The sequence below is a fragment of the Leptodactylus fuscus genome, chromosome 11 (assembly GCF_031893055.1).
Source record: "Leptodactylus fuscus isolate aLepFus1 chromosome 11, aLepFus1.hap2, whole genome shotgun sequence".
NCBI classification, from domain to species: Eukaryota; Metazoa; Chordata; class Amphibia; order Anura; family Leptodactylidae; genus Leptodactylus; species Leptodactylus fuscus.
Genome location: NC_134275.1, coordinates 45,536,043 through 45,563,215, shown reverse-complemented (window position 1 = coordinate 45,563,215; position 27,173 = coordinate 45,536,043). Strand labels below are relative to the sequence as shown.

Here is a 27,173-nt window from a genome sequence, read left to right as displayed (position 1 = left end):
CGTTGGATTTCAATATGCACAATCGTTTCGGACAACAACATACTCCTCTCTTCTGATAAAATACAATTGCATGCTCTGCCAATAACAGTGTACATGTGTACGGGGTGGCAGCTGTCAGTATAGACAGCCTTAGGATAGGTCATCAGTGTCAGTTTGGTGGTGATCTGACACCTGACACTCACTCCCTCCCCCCCCCCCCCCCACTGATAATATGAAGTTGTAGAGACAGTAGAATGTTCCATACACTGCCTAGTGGCCATGGCAGGTTACTGCAGTTCTGCTCCCATTCACAAGAATAAGAAATTATGTTTACAGCTGCTATCCTGGACATGTATGAGGATCCTAAATAAGAGGACCCACCACCCCCACACACTCCTATATTAACAGGGTTGTGCCAAAACTTAAAGAGTTTCCATCTCACCATCTTCAAAAAAAAAAAAAAAAATCCAATGTTCCCCAAAAAGGTATTAATAAAAAAAAAAAAGTATAGCTTGCCCCGCTAATAAAGAGCCCTGACACGGACCGTACATGGAGACACTTTTTGGAAAGGTTTCACGTGTCAGAATAGGAGACATTTTTACATTTTTTGAAATGCTGCATTTTTGTCAATGGCATCATTACAAAATGCAATTTGTCCGGCACAATATAAGTTATCATGTGACTCTGAAATAATAAAGTGATGGATCACGGTCACTGACAGCAAGCAGAGAGCTTGTAAGTCATGAGAAACCAATACAGACAGTATGGAGGAAACCACAGAGCAGGTGACTGTAGAATAACCAAGAACCATTCTAGACTGACAGGATATATCACATAAGCCTAATGCTAGGCCCCTATATACACAGCACCTAGGGACTCTAGGTCACCAGCACAGCGGGGGATAGGCTCCTGTACACACTGCAGGCTATCCATCAGGTGACCACTGTCATGTCCGCACAAAGGGAAAAAGCTCCGGAACAATGGCGGCTTACAGAGAGCCCGTGAGATCACTCCCACACACGGCAGACTATAGCAGTCATACCCGGAGAACATATACCGTGCACACGAGCCTGCGAAGAAGAAAAAACGCACAATTACACTGCGATATTGTTGTTTTCTTACCATGTCCGCCGCTTCCGGTCTTCTGTCTCCGCGGCAACCAGCGCGATTTCCGATTCCGGGTCAAAGCGGGTGACGTCACTAGTGCTGTAGTGTGAGCGGTGATTGTGTGAAGTGTGTTACTGTGTGCGGCACTACAACTCCCAGCATGGCCAGGCAGCTGTAAAGAGTATTAATACTTGTAGTATGTGCGCACGGTTTGGTGGTAATACCGTGTGAACACAGCCTTAGGCTTACATGACGATTTTGCCTTGTCTTGTGTCAGGTGACCACAGTTCTCCATGCTGTGACCCCCAAGGGCGCGGACACTGCAATGTCTAGTTCTGTAGCCCTGGATTTTTCTGGAACTAGGTTGCAATCTTTGGTTACATTACAGTAGTTGAGGCCAAAATGGCTGTGTAGCCCTTGGCTTATTGTCAGGCACAGTCCTCTGTATTCTTATAGGAGTCTCTCAAGTAGTAGCCGCAGAGCTATAGCACCCCAGCCCACCACTATAGGGAGCAGTAGCCTATGGCGCCACAAGGTAGCCGGATCAGCTCATCGGTGCAGGGTCCGAGTGTGAGACTCCAACCAATCCAATACTGGATAGGTCATTAAATTAAAAAAAAAATGACCTGGGGGTCAGAAAATTGGTTTACCCCATTGTGGGCCACAGCAAGTTTTGGCCTTTGTGTAGTAGAGGGGTAATTTGTCACCCTGGACCACCCTTTAAAGGGATTCTGTCATTTAGAAAAGTCATTTTGAGGTAAGCATGTCTGAGTAGCTTCTAAAGAGGCTATTCAGGTGCTGCCGCCAGTTCTGCCAAAGACCCCCCAGTGTGAGTAAAAATGGGTAAATAGTATATGTAAATGAGGCTCACTGGGTACCCTGGACCTCTGAGCACCCCACCCCCTCCACGTCACACCTTATCAAACGCCCCTCCATAGCTTGTGCTCCATTATGCCCTCCTCCTCCACACGTCCTGTACCGCCCATATCTTCAGCATTCTTGAGCGGTACTGCACATATCCAAGCATCATTTTGTTGTAGAGAACTGCATGACTGTACTGCACATGCGTAGCACGCTCATGTAGTTCTCAGGGATACTGAGCAATATGGTTGTGCAGTTCTCTACAAAAAAAATGGCGCTTGGACGTGCTCAGTAACACAACGGAGCGTTACTGCCCATGCATGGGGTTTCAACAGCCCGGAGCAAGAATGCTGAAGATATGGGCGGAACGGGACGTGTGGAGGAGGAGGGTATAACAGAGCACAAGCTATGGAGGGGCGTTTGATCAGGTGTGACGCGGGGGGTGCTCGGTGATGCTAGGTTTACACCTGCGTTCAGCACTCCGTTCTGTGCTTTCAGTCTTCTACATGCAAGAAGACGCAAAGCACAGACCGGGTGCGACGGTGAGCGTTTTATGCTCTCCGCCGCGAAACCGCTTTTCTTTAATCCGGACATAGAGTACTGCATGTCCGACTCTGTGTCTGGATTAAAAAACCCGGTTTCGCGGTGGAGAGCGTAAAACGCTCACTGTTGCTCACGGCCAGACATCTTTCTCACCCATTCAAATGAATGGAAACCGAAATATATAGAATTACCAAGCGTGGCCGTGCTAATTAAAAATTAGGTACATATGAGAATACATATAAGTCCTTGTGGACTCCAAAAATAGGTCTACTTGTATCACGTCTTTTTGGTACGTAATCAAGCTATGTTTGCTGAAAAACGTGGGGCTGCGTCTATGGCTTACGACTCTAAGGTCGAAAGAAATCACAGGACAGTGATTGAGGGATATACCCCCAAAAAACACCAAAAGCGCGCTCCCTTCAGTACCAGAGAACCCCGAAACGCGTCATCATAAATAAATCCTTTTTATTCTGATTCATCAGCATACCAGAACTCATCTTTACTGAAGGGAGCGCGCTTTTGGTATTTTTGGGGGGTATATCCCTCAATCACTGTCCTGTGATTCAAATGAATGGGTGAGAGAGACTCCTGCAGGTTTCCGTCTCCTGCTCTGTTTTATGCAGGAAATGGAAACCTGTAGAACGGAGACCGGGCGCAGATGTGAACGAGCCCTGAGCCTCATTTATTTATACTATTTACCTGTTTTTACTAAATACTGGGGCAGAACTGGAGGCAGCACCTGAGTAGACTTTTTAAAGGCTATTCAGGCATATGCTTGTATCAAAATGACTTTTCTAAATGCTAGAATCCCTTTAAGGATTTATGTATAGCCTATAGATCACTCCCTTCTTGCTCACAGTATGCCTGCACAATCCCCATACACCACTGGGTCTGGGTCTTATGGTCGTAATACCAACAGGCCTAAGGACAAATCACCTTATAGGCCGGGGACGCATGTCATGATGTTGTCATTTAGGAGGTGATGTTTAGTCATGTGACATGTCAGAAAGATTCCAAATCTGCCAATAGTAAACCACTCACCTAAATATGGACTGTGCCCCATCTTATCATAATGCCAGTGTGCCCCTATAAGTAGTGCCAATCTATATGCCCCATAGAGCTTCCTACAAATGGTACCACACCAGACTACAGAAATGTTACTGCCCCAGATCAGCCTGAACACGCCTGAAGTTTTCTGTGCGGACGTAGCAGTAAGTTGCTTTGTGGCGCTCTACACATTGTACGGTCTCCTGTAATTCTAGTATATACCGTCCTCCCGGGATCTGCCGCAAACAGTGATTGTAGGAACGCCATGAATAATTCATCCTGCCATACCGCCGCATGCACTCAGCTGTGGATTTACATCTCTCACTCTCTCCATAGCAGTAATCAATGAGAAGAGTTCCCAGTGCGCCCCCCATCCGTGCCTGGAGAGTATCCTCCTGTCATCCCGCCAGGCAGGGGCCATGTGAGTAGGAGATGGGAAGAGAAAAGTTCTTACAAGAGGATATGACCCCCTGAGTACACCCAAAAAGAGTCGATATAATCTACACAACCTTATAGGGACCAAGGAGCAGTCGGGGTCTCCCTACAGCACAAGCCTCACATGTGGGCCATTGGGTCTGTATATTAACCAGAGGCTGAGTGTGACTGCACCTCCTATATGGCCAAATCTGGTACGAGGGGGGTAATTCACTAAAAGTCCTCCCTGATAATTATTTGCCCCTTTGGGCCCTCTCCACCACTAGGGCTACAGTGTGACTGGCGCCTCTGCGTCCCCTATAGCTAATGCCCCTGCCCACTGTGCATAAGTGATTGCCTCCAGATATACCCCCATACACACATATAACAGTGTCTGCAGGTACAATGCAAATTTTTGACAATTTTCCATTGACTATATGATGGGGAGATGTGATATCGGTCCTATTATCCTACCATCCAGCAGATGATGAGCCCCATAGGGCGCCGGGCTGTTTGGCTGAGATATGGGTGCTGTTTGAGGCTCAGCTTCCTGTAGTGCTGTGTGATGTTTTCTTTTCCATCCTCACTATCCCTCTCATCTCTGTACATCTCTCCCTCCTCCCTCATCTCAGGATATGGTGACGCCAGCAAAAAAAAAAGCTTTTTAACACCATCCACTGTTTAATGATGTGAGAGAATAAGAGAGGGTGTGAATACTAACATAGAGAGTGCGGAGCGATGAGGTAATGAGGCTGGAGCCATCCATAGCCCCAATACATGCTACAGAGGTGAGTACACAAACTACACCGAGACACCAAGAAAGGACTGATGAACGTACCACAGTGTGTAGTGACTGGAGTGGACAGGCTGTGTGTAGTGACTGGAGGGGACAGGCTGTGTGTAGTGACTGGAGGGGACAGGCTGTGTGTGTAGTGACTGGAGGGGACAGGCTGTGTGTGTAGTGACTGGAGGGGACAGGCTGTGTGTAGTGACTGGAGGGGACAGGCTGTGTGTAGTGACTGGAGGGGACAGGCTGTGTGTGTAGTGACTGGAGGGGACAGGCTGTGTGTAGTGACTGGAGGGGACAGGCTGTGTGTAGTGACTGGAGGGGACAAGCTGTGTGTAGTGACTGGAGGGGACAGGCTGTGTGTAGTGACTGGAGGGGGCAGGCTGTGTGTGTAGTGACTGGAGGGGGCAGGCTGTGTATAGTGACTGGAGGGGACAGGCTGTGTGTAGTGACTGGAGGGGACAGCCTGTGTGTGTAGTGACTGGAGGGGACAGGCTGTGTGTGTAGTGACTGGAGGGGACAGGCTGTGTGTAGTGACTGGAGGGGACAGGCTGTGTGTAGTGACTGGAGGGGACAGGCTGTGTGTGTAGTGACTGGAGGGGACAGGCTGTGTGTGTAGTGACTGGAGGGGACAGGCTGTGTGTAGTGACTGGAGGGGACAGGCTGTGTGTAGTGACTGGAGAGGACAGGCTGTGTGTGTAGTGACTGGAGGGGACAGGCTGTGTGTGTAGTGACTGGAGGGGACAGGCTGTGTGTAGTGACTGGAGGGGACAGGCTGTGTGTGTAGTGACTGGAGGGGACAGCCTGTGTGTGTAGTGACTGGAGGGGACAGGCTGTGTGTGTAGTGACTGGAGGGGACAGGCTGTGTGTGTAGTGACTGGAGGGGACAGGCTGTGTGTAGTGACTGGAGGGGACAGGCTGTGTGTAGTGACTGGAGGGGACAGGCTGTGTGTAGTGACTGGAGGGAACAGGCTGTGTGTAGTGACTGGAGGGGACAGGCTGTGTGTAGTGACTGGAGGGGACAGGCTGTGTGTAGTGACTGGAGGGGACAGGCTGTGTGTAGTGACTGGAGGGGACAGGCTGTGTGTAGTGACTGGAGGGGACAGGCTGTGTGTGTAGTGACTGGAGGGGACAGGCTGTGTGTAGTGACTGGAGGGGACAGGCTATGTGTGTAGTGACTGGAGGGGACAGGCTGTGTGTAGTGACTGGAGGGGACAGGCTGTGTGTAGTGACTGGAGGTGACAGGCTGTGTGTGCAGTGACTGGAGGGGACAGGCTGTGTGTGCAGTGACTGGAGGGGACAGGCTGTGTGTGTAGTGACTGGAGGGGACAGGCTGTGTGTAGTGACTGGAGGGAACAGGCTGTGTGTAGTGACTGGAGGGAACAGGCTGTGTGTAGTGACTGGAGGGGACAGACTGTGTGTATAGTGACTGGAGGGGACAGGCTGTGTGTAGTGACTGGAGGGGACAGGCTGTGTGTGCAGTGACTGGAGGGGACAGGCTGTGTGTGCAGTGACTGGAGGGGACAGGCTGTGTGTGTAGTGACTGGAGGGGACAGGCTGTGTGTAGTGACTGGAGGGGACAGGCTGTGTGTGTAGTGACTGGAGGGGACAGGCTGTGTGTGTAGTGACTGGAGGGGACGGGCTGTGTGTGTAGTGACTGGAGGGGACGGGCTGTGTGTAGTGACTGGAGGGGACAGGCTGTGTGTAGTGACTGGAGGGGACAGGCTGTGTGTGCAGTGACTGGAGGGGACAGGCTGTGTGTGTAGTGACTGGAGGGGACAGGCTGTGTGTGTAGTGACTGGAGGGGACAGGCTGTGTGTGTAGTGACTGGAGGGGACAGGCTGTGTGTAGTGACTGGAGGGGACAGGCTGTGTGTAGTGACTGGAGGGGACAGGCTGTGTGTATGGTAACTTGCATCTGCTTACTTTTACAGGCACCACAAGATGAGTGAGGGGGCATCCAGCAGTGCTGAAGCATTAGTGGGAACATCAGAGCGTCTTCCTGCTACAAAGAAAACAGCAAAAGTCCATTTCCGGGAGATCATTGTTGATCACGGTATTGTACTAAAGGCTCAGCTTTCTATCTCATTGTAAAATGATGTTTTCTTTCAGTTTTATTTCTTATATTTGAGTTACTGGTTAATAGAACAAGCAGATCAGATCATGTGAGATATAACAGCAGCAGAGGAGTGTGCTGGCTATATGGGGTAAGTGACCAGTCAGAGGGTGCAGAGACCAGACACAATTGTAAAACCTCAGGATGTAAAGAAGAGTATTGTCATTCACTGACAGGAAGCAGAGGTCTTATAGACGTGGAGGAAATGAAACAGAAAGTGTACAAGATTGGACAATCCCATAAATCCTAGGCTGTTACCAGATGTTATACCGCACTCCATTATCTTTCCTAGGAGACATCCAGGCAGTGACGCAGCCGCCTCACCAGCAGGTTCTTAGAAGCCCAGATGTCTCTTGTAAGAAGCAGAAATCGTCCCGGAGGAACAGCCAGAGGAGCAACCTGCAGGAACCCATGTTATCTGCCAGTCATATAGAGGAGGCTGCAGGGGACGGTGAGAGATGTGTTCCAATGACGATATAGAAAAATGACACACAATGAAATTTTTAGATTTTCCTGTGTTGTGTTGTCAGATGGTGACAAGAAGTGGTCGGAGTGGGGAGGGCCCACTCTGGCACAGTAATGGGGCCAGTGCACCATCAATAGCTGTCAGCTGAATAGCCATTCCTACCCCATACACATATAGGCTTGGTTTGACCAAGTATGTTTATGATATCAATGGTGAGGCTGGATAAGGCTCCCACCCAACATCTCTGGAGGTTACTTATCTCCAAGGAGAACAAAAGGATCGGGCGCTGAAATTCAACATGCCTGAGCGGATTATGTCGGGATGTCCCTATACACATTAGATTAGTGGTTCTCAACCCTACTAATTCTGCTAACCTTTAATACAGTTCCTCATGTTGTGATGATCCCCAACCATAAAATTATTTTCATAGCTGCTTCACAACTGTAATTTTATGCTGTAATATGCAGGATCCTATAGTAGCCCCCTATATACTGTATAACGGTTCCACCTTATAATAGTGCTCCTTATATATAATAATTCCTCTCTTATAATAGCGCTTCTTAGGGCTCATTCACACGGAGTAAACGCCAGCTTATTCTGAACGTAAAACACGTTCAGAATCAGCGGCGTATAAAGCAGATCCATTCATTTCTATGGGAGCCGGCATACGAGTGCTCCCCATAGAAATGAATGGGCTGCTTTTTTCACTACGAGCGCTCCCATTGAAGTGAATGGAAAGTGCCCGCGTGTACGGCTAGCTCTGCTCTGCCCCTTTGGAGCGGTGTCTCAATTCCTAAGATCATCAGAAATATGTGTTATCTGATGGTCTTAGGCCACCCCATGAAAGGATTGTTCGACCCCCTGCAATAGATAGACTTTAACAGCTTTGTTGGCAATTAAGGGGTTTTCAGGACATTTTCTCTTGATGATCTATCTTTAGCCTATGTCCAGCGCCTGGGACCCACGTGGATCAGCTGTTTGAAGTAGCAGGGTCTCTCCCTGAGCTCCTCTTGGACTATTCACAGCTCAGTGCCATTTAAGTGAATGGACTGAGCTGCAATACCAGGTAGAGCTACTACACAGTGTATGGTGCTGTGCTTGGTGAGCAGTGAAGAGGTTGCAACACTATCCTGAACATTGTAGCCTCTTCACACAGGTGATTGCCCGGGGGCCTGGGTGTCGGGCCACTGCCTATCTTAAATTGATTACCTATATGAAGGAAAAAGCCTGGAAAACTTCTTTAAAGGGAGGGGGCTCCATGCACAAGGCTCTCATGGGGCCCCTGTGGTGTTGCTAGTGTCCACCTCTGACATGAAAGGCCTCTATACGCCTAATTGTAACTGGGTCCTTTAAAGTTGCGCTACGTTCTCACCCCATGCCGATTTTTCATTTGTCAGGAGAGCTTTTTAATAAACAGACGCATGCGGCAGCCACGGTGTCAGCTTTATGAGATATGTCTAGAGCAAAAAATAAATTAATTGGATCTTGTTGCATGTCAGCAATAATTTATATGACAAGTAGCGAGCGGAGCGCGGTCGGCACATTATCAGCTGCCAACAGGAGACCTTCCCAACCACCACCAAATCTGAGGCTGTACAGGAGTGATAGGCAAGGAACATTTCACCCTTTTACTGATAGAAATTGTTTCCGGCTAGTGCTGTGCGTGTGTGTGTGTGTATACAGTATATATATATATATATATATATACACTAGCTGGTACCCGCGACTTCGTCTGCGGTGATTGTAGAAGTGGGTATATACAGGTGTGGGTAAGGTTTTCGTGGTGTGTATAAGGTATGGGATATGAAATGTAACTTTGTATCTTGTTTTTGCTATAATTCAGAGAATACGTGAGACTTGTGTGTTGAAGTTACTTTGTATTTGAGCTGCTATACGGTTTTGTGAGAAATGTTACATAGTGACTTTGGGACAGAGGTATTTGAAGTTAACCCCTTCCCGTCTATGGCATTTTTTGATTTTGGTTTTTCATTTTTGACTCCCCTCCTTCTAAACCCCATAACTTTTTTATTTCTCCGCTCCCAGAGTCATATGAGGTCTTAATTTTTCTTGGGACAAATTTTTCTTCATGATGCCACCATTAATTATTCTATATAATGTACTGGGAAGCAGGGAAAAAATTCTGAATTTGATTTGACAAAAAAATGCATTTCTGCGACTTTCTTACAGGCTTTGGTTTTACGGCGTTCACTGTGCAACCAAAATGACATGTCCCCTGTATTCTGTGTTTCGTTACGATTCCGGGGATACCAAATTTATATGGTTTTATTTACATTTTGACCCCTTAAAAAAATCTGTGTTTAACTGTGTTAAAACATTTTTTTTTGAAAAGTCGTCATATTCCGACAGCCGTAACTTTTTTATACGTCCGTGTACGGGGATGTATAGAGCGTCTTTTTTTGCGGGACCGGGTGTACTTTTTAGTTCTACCATTTTCGGGAAATGTTATTGCTTTGATCACTTTTTATTCAAATTTTTATCAGAATCAAAAGAGTGAAAAAACGGCGGTTTGGCACTTTTGACCATTTTTCGCGCTACGGCGTTTACCGAACAGGAACAATATTTGTATAGCTTTGTAGAGCAGGCGATTTCGGACGCGGGGATACTTAACATGTATGTGTTTCACAGTTTTTAACTACTTTTATATGTGTTCTAGGGAAAGGGGGGTGATTTGAATTTTTAACCCTTTTTATTTGCTTTTATATTTTTTTTACTTTTTTTTTTTACTTTTTTTTTTGCATTTATTAGACTTCCTAGGGGTATTGACATGGGTGGGCGGTGTCGCGGATTGTCAGAGCGGTGGGGGTCGGCAAACATGGCTGCTCCGGAGCGTTAAAGAGAGCCTCCTGGAGTATCGTTAAGGGGAGGGGCAAAGTGGTAAAGTATATGTATATGAGATTGTGTGGGGTTAGGGGCGAGGCTGTAGAGGGCAATAGGAATTTTGTGGCTTGCTATGGTCCAAAGTGTGTGAGATTGCAGAGATGGTGGTGTGAGTTTGGGTTTTGTGGGGTCCTGGCACAAACGTATGTGCGCTGTTGTGACGAAAAGTAGCCTATTGCGCAATCGAGTGTAGTGACTATGTTTGTGGAAAATTTCAGCCAAATCGGTCGAGCGGGTTTTGCGTGATTGAGGAACAAACATCCAAACATCCAAACACACAAACCCACAAACATCCAAACTCACAAACTTTCACATTTATAATATTAATAGGATATATGGTAAGGTTCTTCTGTTTAAGTTCCAGATGCAAAAATAAGTGATTCAGGTGCAAAACTGCAGAGCCTTGTGATTTCTATTATTATCTAGGAGATTGAAAGCATTTTAGGCTTAGATTACTACAAAGATAATTATATCTAGAAATTATGCCCCATCAAATTACAGGATTGGGTACAGCAGATACTAGACTGCCCCCCCAAAAGTGCAGCCATATAGTGTGACTTATATACATGCCATATAGTGTGCCTTGAATACAGTTCCTGCCATATAGTGTCCTTATATACAGTCCCTGCCATATAGTGTCCTTATATACAGTGTCTGCAATATAGTGTCACCATGAACAGTTCCTGCCATATAGTGTCCTTATATACAGTGCCTGCCATATAGTATAACCATAAATAGTGCCAGCCATATAGTGTCCTTATATACAGTGTCTGCCATATATTGGGCTCCCAACCAGTGTCAGCCATATAATGTCCTTATAAACAGTGCCTGCCATATAGTGACCCTTTAACATTTCCAGCCATATAGTGTACTTATGCACAGTGCCTGCAGTATAGTGCGCCTATAAACATTGCCAGCTATGTAGACTATAAATAGTGCTAGCCATATAGTGTCCCCATAAACAGTGTAAGCCATATAGTGTCCCTATAAACAGTGTAAGCCATATAGTGTCCTTATACACAGTGTCTCTGACTTTTACTGTCACCATAATTAGTTTCAGCCATATGGTGTGCCCATCGACAGTGCCTGCCTTATAGTGTCGTCATAAACAGCAAGAGAGAGCCCTGGTGTACAGTGCCAGACAGTATGTTCCAAGTATCTTTAAAAAAGTTAAAGGGGTTTTCCAGCCACTAGCACCCCCACTAGTGGCTGTGTCAAGTTACTACAGTTCATCTCCCATTGAAGTGAGAAAAAAAAATCAAAATGTTGGAAAATAACCATGGGCCATAGACTAAATTATTTCTCACCACTGTTGTCCTTTCCCACAGTGTCGGACCTGACGGCCTCTCTGCTCCTTGCATGTCTCTTCTGCCATTTCTCAGACTGTCTGGTCCTCATCCCGGGCACCTGTACCTCGGGTATGCGCTGTCTCTGCTCCTACAGCTGTCTCCCGAACCTGTATGACCTCTGCTGCTGCCCCTCATCCTGCTGCACTAACCCCAGCTGTGAGTTCCTGGATCTGTGTCAGCATACGGCTGAGTGCCTGGAGCTGGCCATGGAAATCTCCGAACTGTGTTACCACTGACTAACCCAGGTCATTCCTTTTCTGTCCTGACTAATGTCCGTCTGTATTCTGAGGTCTCCTGTATGTGAAATCATATAATAATCTTAAAGGGGTTCTCAAAGACCAGTCATGGCTTGTGTAATAGAAAGGCAATTACTGTGTGATTGTGGGGATTTACATAGGACCACTGCTTTATATAACAGTGCCATCTATATGGCAAGGTCTGGTACTGCAGCTCAGAACAAACTCCATCTCATCTACTGGAATGAGCTGAGACACAATATCAAATCTAAAAAGTATAAAGGCAAGTGTCAAGTTCCACGGAAATCTAAGGAGCTGTCGGCAGGATAAAACAACTTTTCAGCTTCTCAGTCCCCTCTTATATGTAACTTGGGCACCTTATGTGCGAGACTAGCCCATATTGTGGCCACATCACAAGAAAAGGAGCAAGGCCATTCCTACAGGGTGGCCTCATCCAGAAGTTTTCATGACACGCTGAATGCCCCATTACAAATGTTGGCAAGTATGCTTGAAAGCCAATTCTCCTTAAATTTCTAGGAGGGTCCTACAAAAAGGGGTAACCTCTCAGAGTCCTAGAGGAGCAAACAAAACTCTCAACCAGCAGAATGCTCCCACATTGGTTGGTCACGTCAAGAAAAAGGGGCCATAAACATGAAATGTATCGATCACGTCCCTTTTCTTGATGTGACTGGCACAAAGGAGTGTTTACCAAAAAGGGGTGTGGTCTCTGGCGCTCCTGGACACTGGCATCAAAAAGTTGGCAAGTATGCCTTAAAGGCAATCTCGGCTTGTTGGACAGAGACAATAAGCTGATAATATATCTGTAGTGTCACCTACTGGGACCCTGACTAGAGACCCTCTGTCCTCTATGGTAAAATTGGACAACCCCTCAAATACAATTTTGTACATTCTGTGGTTCTACCCCAAATTATTTTCATGAGGTGCAGCATATGTTGTGCATTTTTGCTGAACAGTTCGTGGCAGTGTGATAGTCTGCAGACAGTGCCTTGCTGTCTCCTGCCTGACAGGCGTCTCTCTCCCTGCAGACAGGTGTGCCCGCTGTCTCCTGGCCGTCCTGTTTTGTGAAGTCTCCATCCTGTGTTCCTCCATCCTGGGGTGTTTAAGCTGTGGGATCTGCAGTGACGGCGCCCTGTGCGGGTCAGTGTGTCCCGATGGATTAATGTGCACCCGGCTGTGGCCTTGTGACCCTGGTTGTGCCATACTGGACGAGGGCTGCCGCTCCTCTGACTGCCTGGACATTTGCCTGGAGTGCTGTTCCCTCTGCTTCCCTTCCTGAGTGAAGAATCTGCAGTTCTGCTGATATTCAGGTGTCGTTACCTACTAAGTGGAGCGGTAGAAAATGAATAACCTGTCCAATGCCTGTACCTACATGTCAATAAAACTACTATGATCCCCGCTTATCCAGTCAGCTGTCAATCTTCTTTACTGTGTCTGTTCACTAGGGGGCAGCATTGGGGCTTATTAACACCTCACAGAATTTCATCCTGACAGCACACAGTCTTATTGACTGTTCTCACTTTTGCTCCTGGTTCAGCCATGGCCAAAATCACTGCAGAGCCCTAGCCTAAATGTGCCTAAATTGTTATCTTCAAGCCCAAAACATCTGAACTACCAGTAGTAAAATCATGTTATTTATCCTATGCAATGGTCACCTTATCGCCCCCAAAAATTGAGTAGTTTTGTATACCGCAAAATGATATACAACCATATATATAACCAATACAAGCTATAGCTCATCCTGCAAAAAACAAGCCCTGTCACAGCATTATCAATGGAAAGAATATAAGGACACAATGAAATTCTTGTGTTGTCGTCATAAATACCAATGCTGCAGAAATGTGGTATTGGTGTAACCACCCTGACCAGCGGTATAAAGGACGCGTGTCATTTATACCGCATAATGTAAGAAATAAAACCGTATAAACAATTTCTATAGTTCTAATATTTTAGGGTATACAGTGGGGAAAAAAGTAGTCAGCCACCAATTGTGCAAGTTCTCCCACTTAAAAGGATGAGGTCCGACAGTAATTGGCATCATAGGTAGACCTCAACTATGAGAGACACAATGAGAAAACAAATCCAGAAAATCCCATTGTCTGATTTGGAAAGAATTTATTTGCAAATTATGGTGGAAAATAAGTATTTGGTCAATAACAAAAGTTCATTTCAATACTTTGTTATATATCCTTTGTTGGCAATGGCAGAGGTCACACGTTTTCTGTAAGTCTTCGCAAGGTTGGCACGCACTGTTGCTGATACGGTGGCCCATTCCTCCATGCAGATCTCCTCTAGAGCAGTGATGTTTTGGGGCTGTCACTGGGCAACACAGACTTTCAACTCCCTTCAAAGGTTTTCTATACGGTTGAGATCTGGAGACTGGCTAGGCCACTCCAGGACCTTGAAATGCTTCTTACAAAGCCACTCCTTCGTTGCCCTGGCGGTGTGCTTTGGATCATTGTCATGCTGAAAGACTCAGCCACGTTTCATATTCAGTGCCCTTGCTGATGGAAGGAGGTTTGCACTCAAAATCTCACGATACATGGCCCCATTTATTCTTTCACGTACACGGATCAGTCGTCCTGGTCCCTTTGCAGAGAACAGCCCCAAAGCATGATGTTGCCACTCCCATACTTCACAGTAGGTATGGTGTTCTTTGGATGCAACTCAGCATGCTTTCTCCTCCAAACACGATAAGTTGTGTTTCTACCAGATAGCTCTACTTTGGTTTCATCTGACCATATGACATTCTCCCAATACTCTCCTGGATCACAAAAGCTCTCTAGCAAACTTCAGACGGGCCCGGACATTTACTGGCTTAACCAGGGGGACACGTCTGGCGCTGCAGGATTTGAGTCCCTGGCGGCGTAGTGTTACTGATGGTAGCCTTTGTTACGTTGGTCTCAGCTCTCTGCAGGTCATTCACTAGGTTCCCCCCATGTGGTTCTGCGAGATCTTATGTAGAGCCCCAGATTGAGGGAGATTACACTGGTCAACAGCCAAAATGTTTCGGGCATCAAACCAGTTGTTCTTAACTAATTTTGGGGTGCTGAGATTGAAATTGATGTTAAAATTTTAAAATTGGCTTTACTTTTCATGATATAGACGTGCATTTTATATTTCTATTTATATTTGGTTAAGAAAGCCTACCACCTGTATTTTGGCTGCAAAATAGGCAACCAGGAAAAGAGTTGGGCTCCACACATATGCTATAATACATGTTCTTCAACTCTCAGACAGTGGTTGAACCGAAAGAGACAGTCTATGCCGTTTGCAGTGCCAATGGTCTGGAGAGAGCCATCTGACCATAGTGACAATTGCTACTTCTGCAAGGTGCCTCCAATTGGGAAAGGAATTTCAAAAAGAAAGAAGTGGACTTTACAGTATCCGAATATTCCATCTGCGATACGCCCAGTAGCTCATTCTGAAGAATTGCCAGTTCCAAATGCTCCAGAAACATTCTCGCTCGATTCCACTGATGAGGAAGAAGAAGGAGTTTGTCATGAACCATCTACCTCGTCAGATCCAGACTTTCCTGCATCACTCTCCACTGAACCGCACCTTATATCGCAAAGTGAACTTAACGATCTTGTTAGAGATCTAGACCTGCCCAAGAGTAAGGCCGAGCTCTTAGGTTCCAGACTTCAACAGTGGAATCTGTTGGCAGATGATGTTCGAATTTCTTTCTTTAGGAACCGTCAACAGTCTCTTGTCCAATTCTTCTTCATGGAGGGTCATCTTGTTGTATGCAGTAACGTTTGTAGTTTAATGGATGCTCTCAAAATCAGCTATAACCCCGATGAGTGGAGGCTATTTATCGATTCATCAAAGCTAAGTCTTAAAGCTGTCTTACTTCACAATGGCAATGCACTACCATCAGTTCCAATTGGTTATGCTGTTCACATGAAGGAAACCTATAACAACATGAAAGAGCTCTTGAGATGCATAAACTATGATCAACATCTGTGGTGCCTCTGTGGTGACTTGAAGGTGGTAGCGCTAGTGCTTGGTCTACAGGGAGGATACACCAAGTACTGCTGCTTCCTATGTGAGTGGGACAGTCGTGCAAGGTCAGAACACTACAAGAAAAGAGACTGGCCACTCAGAAAGTCACTGCAGCCAGGGACTAAAAATGTTATGCATCCAGCACTTGTTCAAGCAGGAAAGATTCTGTTACCTCCTTTACATATCAAGCTTGGTCTTATGAAGAATTTTGTAAAGGCAATGGATAGAAATGAAGAGGCATTCAAATATCTCCTCTGTAAGTTTCCAAGGTTGAGTGAGGCGAAGATAAAAGCAGGAGTCTTTATTGGTCCTCAGATTCGTAAGCTTCTTCAAGATGACGAGTTTTACCATTTGCTGCGTGGCAAAGAAAAGACTGCATGGGAAGCATTCAAGTTAGTCGTGACTAATTTCTTGGGAAACACCAAAGCAAATAATTATGAAGAGTTGGTTGAAAATCTCCTGAAGGCATATAAAAACCTGGGATGTAACATGTCTTTAAAGATTCATTTCTTACACTCTCATCTAGACTTCTTTGCACCAAACTGTGGAGCGGTGAGCGATGAACATGGTGAACGATTTCATCAGGAAATTGCGACTATGGAAAAGAGATATCAGGGTAAATGGAACCCATCAATGCTTGCAGACTACTGCTGGACAATTATCAGAGACAATCCCATGTCTGAATACAAGAGACGTGAGTAAAGGAGCCGAATAGCAATTCAATAAGGATCTACGTTCCAAAGTTCAATAAACATACTTCATTTGTAAAAAATTCTTAGATATGACTATAAATTATAGTTGATTTTACATAGAACTAAGTTTCCTAAGAATATATTTCCAAAATTTTAAAAACAGTAAACTTGCACCTCTATTATTGCAGAAGTAATAAATATGTATCATATTCTTTACAATTCACAAAACAGTAAAATGAGAACCCTTCGATATCATAGAAACTAGAGCCAATTGACAGTTTTCCTTGTGATATTTGAATTCAGCACATAAAAATCATTAGGGAATGACTCATTTCATTTCAGAAACAAACAACTTTTGAAAATTTGTTGACCAGTGTTATCAGTGGTCTTGTATGTCTTCCATTTTCTAATTACACTGGTCTACAAATTTTCAAAAGTTGTTTGTTTCTGAAATGAAATGAGTCATTCCCTAATGATTTTTATGGGCTGAATTCAAATATCACAAGGAAAACTGTCAATTGGCTCTAGTTTCTATGATATCGAAGGGTTCTCATTTTACTGTTTTGTGAATTGTAAAGAATATGATACATATTTATTACTTCTGCAATAATAGAGGTGCAAGTTTACTGTTTTTAAAATTTTGGAAATATATTCTTAGGAAACTTAGTTCTATGTAAAATCAACTATAATTTATAGTCATATCTAAGAATTTTTTACAAATGAAGTATGTTTATTGAACTTTGGAACGTAGATCCTTATTGAATTGCTATTCGGCTCCTTTACTCACGTCTCTTGTATTCAGACATGGGATTGTCTCTGATAATTGTTAGAGATGAGCGAACACTAAAATGTTCGAGGTTCGAAATTCGATTCGAACAGCCGCTCAATGTTCGTGTGTTCGAATGGGTTTCGAACCCCATTATAGTCTATGGGGAACAGATACTCGTTAAGGGGGAAACCCAAATCCGTGTCTGGAGGGTCACCAAGTCCACTATGACACCCCAGGAAATGATGCCAACACCTCTGGAATGACACTGGGACAGCAGGGGAAGCATGTCTGGGGGCATCTAACACACCAAAGACCCTCTATTACCCCAACATCACAGCCTAACAACTACACACTTTACACACTCAATACCACCTCTCTGACAGTAGGAAAACACCTTGAAACATGTGTATTTGGCACTTGCAGTGAGGAGAGCTTGTCACCAGCAGTGAATTTGGCCCTTGTAGTAAGTTGAGGTTGGCACCAACATTTGTTTTGAAAATCAGGGTGGATTGAGCCTCTAACCAGCAGAGTTTGGGCAAATTCATGGTGGAGGGAGCCTCTAAACACCCCAGTTTGGGCAAATTCATGGTGGAGGGAGCCTCTAAAAACCCCAGTTTGGACCAATTCATGGTGGAGGGAGCCTCTAACCAGCCCAGTGTGGGCAAATTCATGGTGGAGGGAGCCTCTAAAAAACCCAGTTTGGACCAATTCATGGTGGAGGGAGCCTCTAACCAGCCCAGTTTGGGCAAATTCATGGTGGAGGGAGCCTCTAACCAGCCCAGTTTGGGCAAATTCATGGTGGAGGGAGCCTCTAAAAAACCCAGTTTGGACCAATTCATGGTGGAGGGAGCCTCTAACCAGCCCAGTTTGGGCAAATTCATGGTGGAGGGAGCCTCTAACCAGCCCAGTTTGGACCAATTAATGGTGGAGGGAGCCTCTAACCAGCCCAGTTTGGACCAATTAATGGTGGAGGGAGCCTCTAACCAGCCCAGTTTGGACCAATTAATGGTGGAGGGAGCCTCTAACCAGCCCAGTTTGGACCAATTAATGGTGGAGGGAGCCTCTAACCACCCCAGTTTGGACCAATTCATGGTGGAGGGAGCCTCTAAACAGCCAAGTTTGGACCAATTCATGGTGGAGGGAGCCTCTAAAAACCCCAGTTTGGACTAATTCATGGTGGAGGGAGCCTCTAACCAGCCCAGTTTGGGCAAATTCATGGTGGAGGGAGCCTCTAAACAGCCCAGTTTGGGCAAATTCATGGTGGAGGGAGCCTCTAACCAGCCCAGTTTGGACCAATTAATGGTGGAGGGAGCCTCTAAACAGCCCAGTTTGGGCAAATTCATGGTGGAGGGAGCCTCTAAACAGCCCAGTTTGGACCAATTCATGGTGGAGGGAGCCTCTAAAAAACCCAGTTTGGACCAATTCATGGTGGAGGGAGCCTCTAAACAGCCCAGTTTGGGCAAATTCATGGTGGAGGGAGCCTCTAACCAGCCCAGTTTGGACCAATTAATGGTGGAGGGAGCCTCTAAACAGCCAAGTTTTGGGAAATTCATGGTGGAGGGAGCCTCTAACCAGCCCAGTTTGGACCAATTCATGGTGGAGGGAGCCTCTAAACAGCCCAGTTTGGGCAAATTCATGGTGGAGGGAGCCTCTAAAAAACCCAGTTTGGACCAATTCATGGTGGAGGGAGCCTCTAACCAGCCCAGTTTGGACCAATTAATGGTGGAGGGAGCCTCTAACCAGCCCAGTTTGGACCAATTAATGGTGGAGGGAGCCTCTAACCAGCCCAGTTTGGACCAATTAATGGTGGAGGGAGCCTCTAACCAGCCCAGTTTGGACCAATTAATGGTGGAGGGAGCCTCTAACCACCCCAGTTTGGACCAATTCATGGTGGAGGGAGCCTCTAAACAGCCAAGTTTGGACCAATTCATGGTGGAGGGAGCCTCTAAAAACCCCAGTTTGGACCAATTCATGGTGGAGGGAGCCTCTAACCAGCCCAGTTTGGGCAAATTCATGGTGGAGGGAGCCTCTAAAAAACCCAGTTTGGACCAATTCATGGTGGAGGGAGCCTCTAACCAGCCCAGTTTGGACCAATTAATGGTGGAGGGAGCCTCTAAACAGCCAAGTTTGGACCAATTCATGGTGGAGGGAGCCTCTAAAAACCCCAGTTTGGACCAATTCATGGTGGAGGGAGCCTCTAACCAGCCCAGTTTTGACCAATTAATGGTGGAGGGAGCCTCTAACCAGCCCAGTTTGGACCAATTAATGGTGGAGGGAGCCTCTAACCAGCCCAGTTTGGACCAATTAATGGTGGAGGGAGCCTCTAACCACCCCAGTTTGGACCAATTCATGGTGGAGGGAGCCTCTAAACAGCCAAGTTTGGACCAATTCATGGTGGAGGGAGCCTCTAAAAACCCCAGTTTGGACCAATTCATGGTGGAGGGAGCCTCTAACCAGCCCAGTTTGGGCAAATTCATGGTGGAGGGAGCCTCTAAACAGCCCAGTTTGGGCAAATTCATGGTGGAGGGAGCCTCTAACCAGCCCAGTTTGGACCAATTAATGGTGGAGGGAGCCGCTAAACAGCCCAGTTTGGGCAAATTCATGGTGGAGGGAGCCTCTAAACAGCCCAGTTTGGACCAATTCATGGTGGAGGGAGCCTCTAAAAAACCCAGTTTGGACCAATTCATGGTGGAGGGAGCCTCTAAACAGCCCAGTTTGGGCAAATTCATGGTGGAGGGAGCCTCTAACCAGCCCAGTTTGGACCAATTAATGGTGGAGGGAGCCTCTAACCAGCCCAGTTTGGACCAATTAATGGTGGAGGGAGCCTCTAACCAGCCCAGTTTGGACCAATTAATGGTGGAGGGAGCCTCTAACCACCCCAGTTTGGACCAATTCATGGTGGAGGGAGCCTCTAAACAGCCCAGTTTGGGCAAATTCATGGTGGAGGGAGCCTCTAAAAAACCCAGTTTGGACCAATTCATGGTGGAGGGAGCCTCTAACCAGCCCAGTTTGGGCAAATTCATGGTGGAGGGAGCCTCTAAACAGCCCAGTTTGGGCAAATTCATGGTGGAGGGAGCCTCTAACCAGCCCAGTTTGGACCAATTAATGGTGGAGGGAGCCGCTAAACAGCCCAGTTTGGGCAAATTCATGGTGGAGGGAGCCTCTAACCAGCCCAGTTTGGACCAATTAATGGTGGAGGGAGCCGCTAAACAGCCCAGTTTGGGCAAATTCATGGTGGAGGGAGCCTCTAAACAGCCCAGTTTGGACCAATTCATGGTGGAGGGAGCCTCTAAAAAACCCAGTTTGGACCAATTCATGGTGGAGGGAGCCTCTAAACAGCCCAGTTTGGGCAAATTCATGGTGGAGGGAGCCTCTAACCAGCCCAGTTTGGACCAATTAATGGTGGAGGGAGCCTCTAACCACCCCAGTTTGGACCAATTCATGGTGGAGGGAGCCTCTAAACAGCCAAGTTTGGACCAATTCATGGTGGAGGGAGCCTCTAAAAACCCCAGTTTGGACCAATTCATGGTGGAGGGAGCCTCTAACCAGCCCAGTTTGGGCAAATTCATGGTGGAGGGAGCCTCTAAAAAACCCAGTTTGGACCAATTCATGGTGGAGGGAGCCTCTAACCAGCCCAGTTTGGACCAATTAATGGTGGAGGGAGCCTCTAAACAGCCAAGTTTGGACCAATTCATGGTGGAGGGAGCCTCTAAAAACCCCAGTTTGGACCAATTCATGGTGGAGGGAGCCTCTAACCAGCCCAGTTTGGACCAATTAATGGTGGAGGGAGCCTCTAACCAGCCCAGTTTGGACCAATTAATGGTGGAGGGAGCCTCTAACCAGCCCAGTTTGGACCAATTAATGGTGGAGGGAGCCTCTAACCACCCCAGTTTGGACCAATTCATGGTGGAGGGAGCCTCTAAACAGCCAAGTTTGGACCAATTCATGGTGGAGGGAGCCTCTAAAAACCCCAGTTTGGACCAATTCATGGTGGAGGGAGCCTCTAACCAGCCCAGTTTGGGCAAATTCATGGTGGAGGGAGCCTCTAAACAGCCCAGTTTGGGCAAATTCATGGTGGAGGGAGCCTCTAACCAGCCCAGTTTGGACCAATTAATGGTGGAGGGAGCCGCTAAACAGCCCAGTTTGGGCAAATTCATGGTGGAGGGAGCCTCTAAACAGCCCAGTTTGGACCAATTCATGGTGGAGGGAGCCTCTAAAAAACCCAGTTTGGACCAATTCATGGTGGAGGGAGCCTCTAAACAGCCCAGTTTGGGCAAATTCATGGTGGAGGGAGCCTCTAACCAGCCCAGTTTGGACCAATTAATGGTGGAGGGAGCCTCTAACCAGCCCAGTTTGGACCAATTAATGGTGGAGGGAGCCTCTAACCAGCCCAGTTTGGACCAATTAATGGTGGAGGGAGCCTCTAACCACCCCAGTTTGGACCAATTCATGGTGGAGGGAGCCTCTAAACAGCCCAGTTTGGGCAAATTCATGGTGGAGGGAGCCTCTAAAAAACCCAGTTTGGACCAATTCATGGTGGAGGGAGCCTCTAACCAGCCCAGTTTGGGCAAATTCATGGTGGAGGGAGCCTCTAAACAGCCCAGTTTGGGCAAATTCATGGTGGAGGGAGCCTCTAACCAGCCCAGTTTGGACCAATTAATGGTGGAGGGAGCCGCTAAACAGCCCAGTTTGGGCAAATTCATGGTGGAGGGAGCCTCTAACCAGCCCAGTTTGGACCAATTAATGGTGGAGGGAGCCGCTAAACAGCCCAGTTTGGGCAAATTCATGGTGGAGGGAGCCTCTAAACAGCCCAGTTTGGACCAATTCATGGTGGAGGGAGCCTCTAAAAAACCCAGTTTGGACCAATTCATGGTGGAGGGAGCCTCTAAACAGCCCAGTTTGGGCAAATTCATGGTGGAGGGAGCCTCTAACCAGCCCAGTTTGGACCAATTAATGGTGGAGGGAGCCTCTAACCAGCCCAGTTTGGACCAATTAATGGTGGAGGGAGCCTCTAACCAGCCCAGTTTGGACCAATTAATGGTGGAGGGAGCCTCTAACCAGCCCAGTTTGGACCAATTAATGGTGGAGGGAGCCTCTAACCACCCCAGTTTGGACCAATTCATGGTGGAGGGAGCCTCTAAACAGCCAAGTTTGGACCAATTCATGGTGGAGGGAGCCTCTAAAAACCCCAGTTTGGACCAATTCATGGTGGAGGGAGCCTCTAACCAGCCCAGTTTGGGCAAATTCATGGTGGAGGGAGCCTCTAAACAGCCCAGTTTGGGCAAATTCATGGTGGAGGGAGCCTCTAACCAGCCCAGTTTGGACCAATTAATGGTGGAGGGAGCCGCTAAACAGCCCAGTTTGGGCAAATTCATGGTGGAGGGAGCCTCTAAACAGCCCAGTTTGGACCAATTAATGGTGGAGGGAGCCTCTAAAAAACCCAGTTTGGACCAATTCATGGTGGAGGGAGCCTCTAAACAGCCCAGTTTGGGCAAATTCATGGTGGAGGGAGCCTCTAACCAGCCCAGTTTGGACCAATTAATGGTGGAGGGAGCCTCTAAACAGCCAAGTTTTGGGAAATTCATGGTGGAGGGAGCCTCTAACCAGCCCAGTTTGGACCAATTAATGGTGGAGGGAGCCTCTAAACAGCCCAGTTTGGACCAATTCATGGTGGAGGGAGCCTCTAAACAGCCCAGTTTGGGCAAATTCATGGTGGAGGGAGCCTCTAAAAAACCCAGTTTGGACCAATTCATGGTGGAGGGAGCCTCTAACCAGCCCAGTTTGGGCAAATTCATGGTGGAGGGAGCCTCTAAACAGCCCAGTTTGGGCAAATTCATGGTGGAGGGAGCCTCTAACCAGCCCAGTTTGGACCAATTAATGGTGGAGGGAGCCGCTAAACAGCCCAGTTTGGGCAAATTCATGGTGGAGGGAGCCTCTAAACAGCCCAGTTTGGACCAATTCATGGTGGAGGGAGCCTCTAAAAAACCCAGTTTGGACCAATTCATGGTGGAGGGAGCCTCTAAACAGCCCAGTTTGGGCAAATTCATGGTGGAGGGAGCCTCTAAAAAACCCAGTTTGGACCAATTCATGGTGGAGAGAGCCTCTAACCAGCCCAGTTTGGACCAATTAATGGTGGAGGGAGCCTCTAAACAGCCAAGTTTGGACCAATTCATGGTGGAGGGAGCCTCTAAAAAACCCAGTTTGGACCAATTCATGGTGGAGGGAGCCTCTAACCAGCCCAGTTTGGACCAATTCATGGTGGAGGGAGCCTCTAAACAGCCCAGTTTGGGCAAATTCATGGTGGAGGGAGCCTCTAAAAACCCCCAGTTTGGACCAATTCATGGTGGAGGGAGCCTCTAAAAACCCCAGTTTGGACCAATTCATGGTGGAGGGAGCCTCTAAAAACCCCAGTTTGGACCAATTCATGGTGGAGGGAGCCGCTAAACAGCCCAGTTTGGACCAATTCATGGTGGAGGGAGCCTCTAACCAGCAGAGTTGGTGGAAATCAGGGTGGAGGGAGCCTCTAACCAGCAGAGTTGGGGGAAATCAGGGTGGAGGGAGCCTAGTATTAGCAGAATTGTGCAACGCTTATGGTGGATGAGTATGAGGATGCGGAGGAATTGGAGAGGTTGAGTACAGACATGGAGTTTCATGTTGGGGTGCTTTACACAGGTGGGCACAAAAATGACGGCTCTACCCAGTGGTGGTTTATTTTTATCAAAGTGAGCCGGTCGGCACTCTCAGCTGACAGACGGGTGCGCTTGTCAGTGATGATGCCACCGGCTGCACTGAACACCCTCTCAGATAGGACGCTGGCGGCAGGACAGGACAGCACCTCCAAGGCATATAGGGCAAGTTCAAGCCACAGGTCCAACTTCGACACCCAATACGTGTAGGGCGCAGAGGGGTCGGAGAGGACAGGGCTGTGGTCGGAAAGGTATTCCCGCAACATGCGCCTATACTTCTCACGCCTGGTGACACTAGGACCCTCCGTGGCGGCACTTTGGCGAGGGGGTGCCATCAAGGTGTCCCAGACCTTAGACAGTGTGCCCCTCGTTTGTGTGGACCGGTGAGAACTTGGTTGCCTACTGGAGGAACTGCCCTCCCTGCCGCCAACGTCACATGCTGGAAACATCTCCATCATATTCTGCACCAATTGCCTGTGGCAAGCATTGATGCGATTGGCCCTCCCCTCTACCGGAATAAAAGACGAGATGTTGTTTTTATACCGGGGGTCAAGGATAGCAAAGATCCAGTACTGGTTGTCCTCCATGATTTTGACAATACGCTTGTCGGTTGTAAAGCACCCCAACATGAACTCAGCCATGTCTGCCACAGTGTTAGTTGGCATGACTCCTCTGGCCCCACCGGAAAGTTCAATCTCCATTTCCTCCTCATCCTCCATGTCTACCCATCCGCGCTGCAACAATGGGACGATTCGAAGTTGCCCGGAAGCCTCCTGTATCACCATCACATCATCGGACAACTCTTCTTCCTCCTCCTCCTCCTCCTCCTCCTCCATTAAACGCAGTGAAGCGGACAGATGTGTGGACCTACTCTCCAGCTGTGACGGATCGGATGCTATCCCTAACTCCTCTGTGTGATCTGAGTTATCCCTGATGTCAATCAGGGATTCTCTCAGAACACACAAGAGCGGGATTGTAAGGCTCACCATCGCATCCTCAGAGCTCACCCTCCTTGTGGACTCCTCAAAGACCCGTAGGATGTCACAAAGGTCTCTCATCCATGGCCACTCATGGATGTGAAACTGAGGCAGCTGACTTTGTGGCACCCTAGGGTTTTGTAGCTGGTATTCCATCAAAGGTCTCTGCTGCTCAACCACTCTATTCAACATCTGAAACGTTGAGTTCCAGCGTGTGGGGACGTCGCACAAAAGCCGGTGTTGTGGCACATGCAGGCGTTGCTGGAGAGATTTTAAGCTAGCAGCGGCTACTGTCGACTTGCGAAAGTGGGCGCACATGCGCCGCACTTTCACCAGTAGCTCTGGAACATTGGGGTAGCTCTTTAGGAAACGTTGCACCACTAGGTTGAAGACGTGGGCCAGGCATGGAACATGTTGGAGTCCGGCAAGCTCCAGAGCTGCTACCAGGTTCCGGCCGTTATCACAAACGACCATGCCTGGGCCCAGGTGCAGCGGCTCAAACCATATTGCCGTCTCATCGAGGAGGGCATCCCTCACCTCGGAGGCAGTGTGCTGTCTGTCCCCCAAGCTGATCAGCTTCAGCACAGCCTGCTGACGTCTACCAACGCCAGTGCTGCAACGTTTCCAACTCGTAGCTGGGGTCAATCTAACAGCGGAGGAGGAGGCGGTGGCGGAGGAGGAGGCGGTGGCGGAGGAGGAGGCGGTAGAGGAGGAGGAGGAGGGGGGTGTTCTTCTCGTGTCCCTGCCAGGAATGTTAGGCGGGGAGACGAGGTACACCGGGCCAGTTTGGGAAGCAGTCCCAGCCTCAACTACATTCACCCAGTGTGCCGTCAGTGAAATGTAGCGTCCCTGTCCGCATGCACTTGTCCACGCGTCGGTGGTCAAGTGGACCTTTGTGCAAAGCGCGGAACTAAGGGCCCGCCTGATGTTGAGTGACACGTGCTGGTGCAAGGCGGGGACGGCACACCGGGAGAAGTAGTGACGGCTAGGGACGGCATAGCGAGGTGCCGCAGTTGCCATCAGGTCCAGGAAGGCGGGAGTTTCAACAAGCCGGAACGCCAACATCTCCTGGGCCAGCAGTTTAGCGATGTTGGCGTTCAAGGCTTGCGCGTGTGGGTGGTTAGCAGTGTATTTCTGCCGCCGCTCCAATGTCTGAGAGATGGTGGGTTGTTGTAAAGAAACGCCTGATGGTGCCTTTGATGGTGCAGGAGAAGGAGATAAGACAGGACCAGGGGAGGATGAGGTAGAAGTCAACAAAGTGGCGGAGGCAGATGAAGTGGTGTCCTGGCTCGTCCTCTGGAGTGCATCGCCAGCACAGTCAGCAGTGGCAGTGGCAGAGGCAGAGGCAGTGGCAGTGGCGTGAACGGCAGGCGGCCTTTGTCCTGCCGTTGCTGCCTGCCACTGATTCCAGTGCTTGGATTCCAAATGACGGCACATTGAAGTGGTGGACAGGTTGCTCTTCTCAGAGCCCCTAATCAATTTCGAGAGGCAAATTGTGCAGACAACACTATATCTGTCCTCGGCGCATTCCTTGAAAAAACTCCACACCTTCGAGAAACGTGCCCTCGAGGTGGGAGTTTTTCGGGGCTGGGTACGAACTGGAACATCTTGGGAGATTCCGGGTGTGGCCTGGCTTCGCCTAAGCTGCTGACCTCTGCCTCTGCCTCTAGCTACCCTTTTTGGTGCTGCACCTGCCTCAACATCCACACTACTTTCCCCGCTTGACATCCCCCCTGTCCAGGTCGGGTCAGTGTCCTCATCATCCACCACTTCCTCTTCCAACTCCTGTCTCATCTCCTCCTCCCGCACAATGCGCCGGTCAACTGGATGCCCTGACGGCAACTGCGTCACATCATCGTCGATGAGGGTGGGTTGCTGGTCATCCACCACCAAATCGAACGGAGATGGAGGAGACTCTAGTGTTTGAGCATCTGGACACAGATGCTCCTCTGTTAGGTTCGTGGAATCGTGACGTGGAGAGGCAGGTTGAGGGACAATGAAAGGAGCGGAGAACAGCTCTGGGGAGCAGGGACAGTTTGGGTTATTGTTCTGTAAAGCTTCGGAATTTTGGGAGGAAGGAAGACAAGACTGTTGGGTAATAGGAGGAGAGGAGGCAGAGTCTGACTGGCTGCTGGACAATGTGCTGTAAGCGTTCTCTGACAGCCATTGCAAGACCTGTTCCTGGTTCTCGGGCCTACTAAGGTTTGTACCCTGCAGTTTAGTT

The 27,173-nt window shown here is 48.0% G+C and overlaps 2 protein-coding genes across 7 annotated transcripts in view; one reads left to right on the top strand and one right to left on the bottom strand.

The window, feature by feature from the left end:
- The window catches only part of LOC142184600 (uncharacterized), a 36,018-nt gene extending 34,891 nt beyond the window's left edge, over positions 1 to 1,127 (bottom strand). Inside the window, exon 1 of one of the 2 annotated variants that reach the window (XM_075259579.1) lies at positions 1,102 to 1,127. In XM_075259579.1, coding sequence (XP_075115680.1) covers positions 1,102 to 1,104 — 3 coding nt within the window. In that variant the 5' untranslated portion in view covers positions 1,105 to 1,127. Of the gene's footprint in view, positions 1 to 848; positions 1,071 to 1,101 lie in introns of those variants that run through there. The other variant, XM_075259580.1, reaches the window with a different exon arrangement.
- A 31-nt stretch (positions 1,128 to 1,158) lies between these two features.
- On the top strand, positions 1,159 to 13,210 carry LOC142184615 (myoD family inhibitor domain-containing protein-like). 5 transcript variants are annotated; one of them, XM_075259609.1, is made up of 7 exons: positions 1,165 to 1,192; positions 3,877 to 3,958; positions 4,584 to 4,739; positions 6,672 to 6,793; positions 7,146 to 7,304; positions 11,546 to 11,635; positions 12,849 to 13,210. In XM_075259609.1, exons 3-7 carry the CDS (start codon positions 4,729 to 4,731, stop codon positions 13,097 to 13,099), a joined length of 633 nt encoding a protein of 210 aa, XP_075115710.1. In that variant the 5' UTR covers positions 1,165 to 1,192; positions 3,877 to 3,958; positions 4,584 to 4,728; the 3' UTR covers positions 13,100 to 13,210. The 5 variants fall into 5 exon arrangements, with proteins under 5 accessions (XP_075115708.1, XP_075115712.1, XP_075115710.1 ...); XM_075259608.1 differs by lacking the exon at positions 1,165 to 1,192 and adding an exon at positions 3,500 to 3,701 and having other exon boundaries at positions 3,874 to 3,958; XM_075259607.1 differs by lacking the exon at positions 3,877 to 3,958 and having other exon boundaries at positions 1,159 to 1,192.
- The last annotated feature ends 13,963 nt before the right edge of the window (positions 13,211 to 27,173 follow it).

Coding starts and splice junctions, on each gene's coding strand:
- LOC142184615 (XM_075259607.1), top strand. Junction 6,794..7,145: donor GGAGATCATTGTTGATCACG/GTATTGTACTAA, acceptor TATCTTTCCTAG/GAGACATCCAGGCAGTGACG. Junction 7,305..11,545: donor AGAGGAGGCTGCAGGGGACG/GTGAGAGATGTG, acceptor CCTTTCCCACAG/TGTCGGACCTGACGGCCTCT.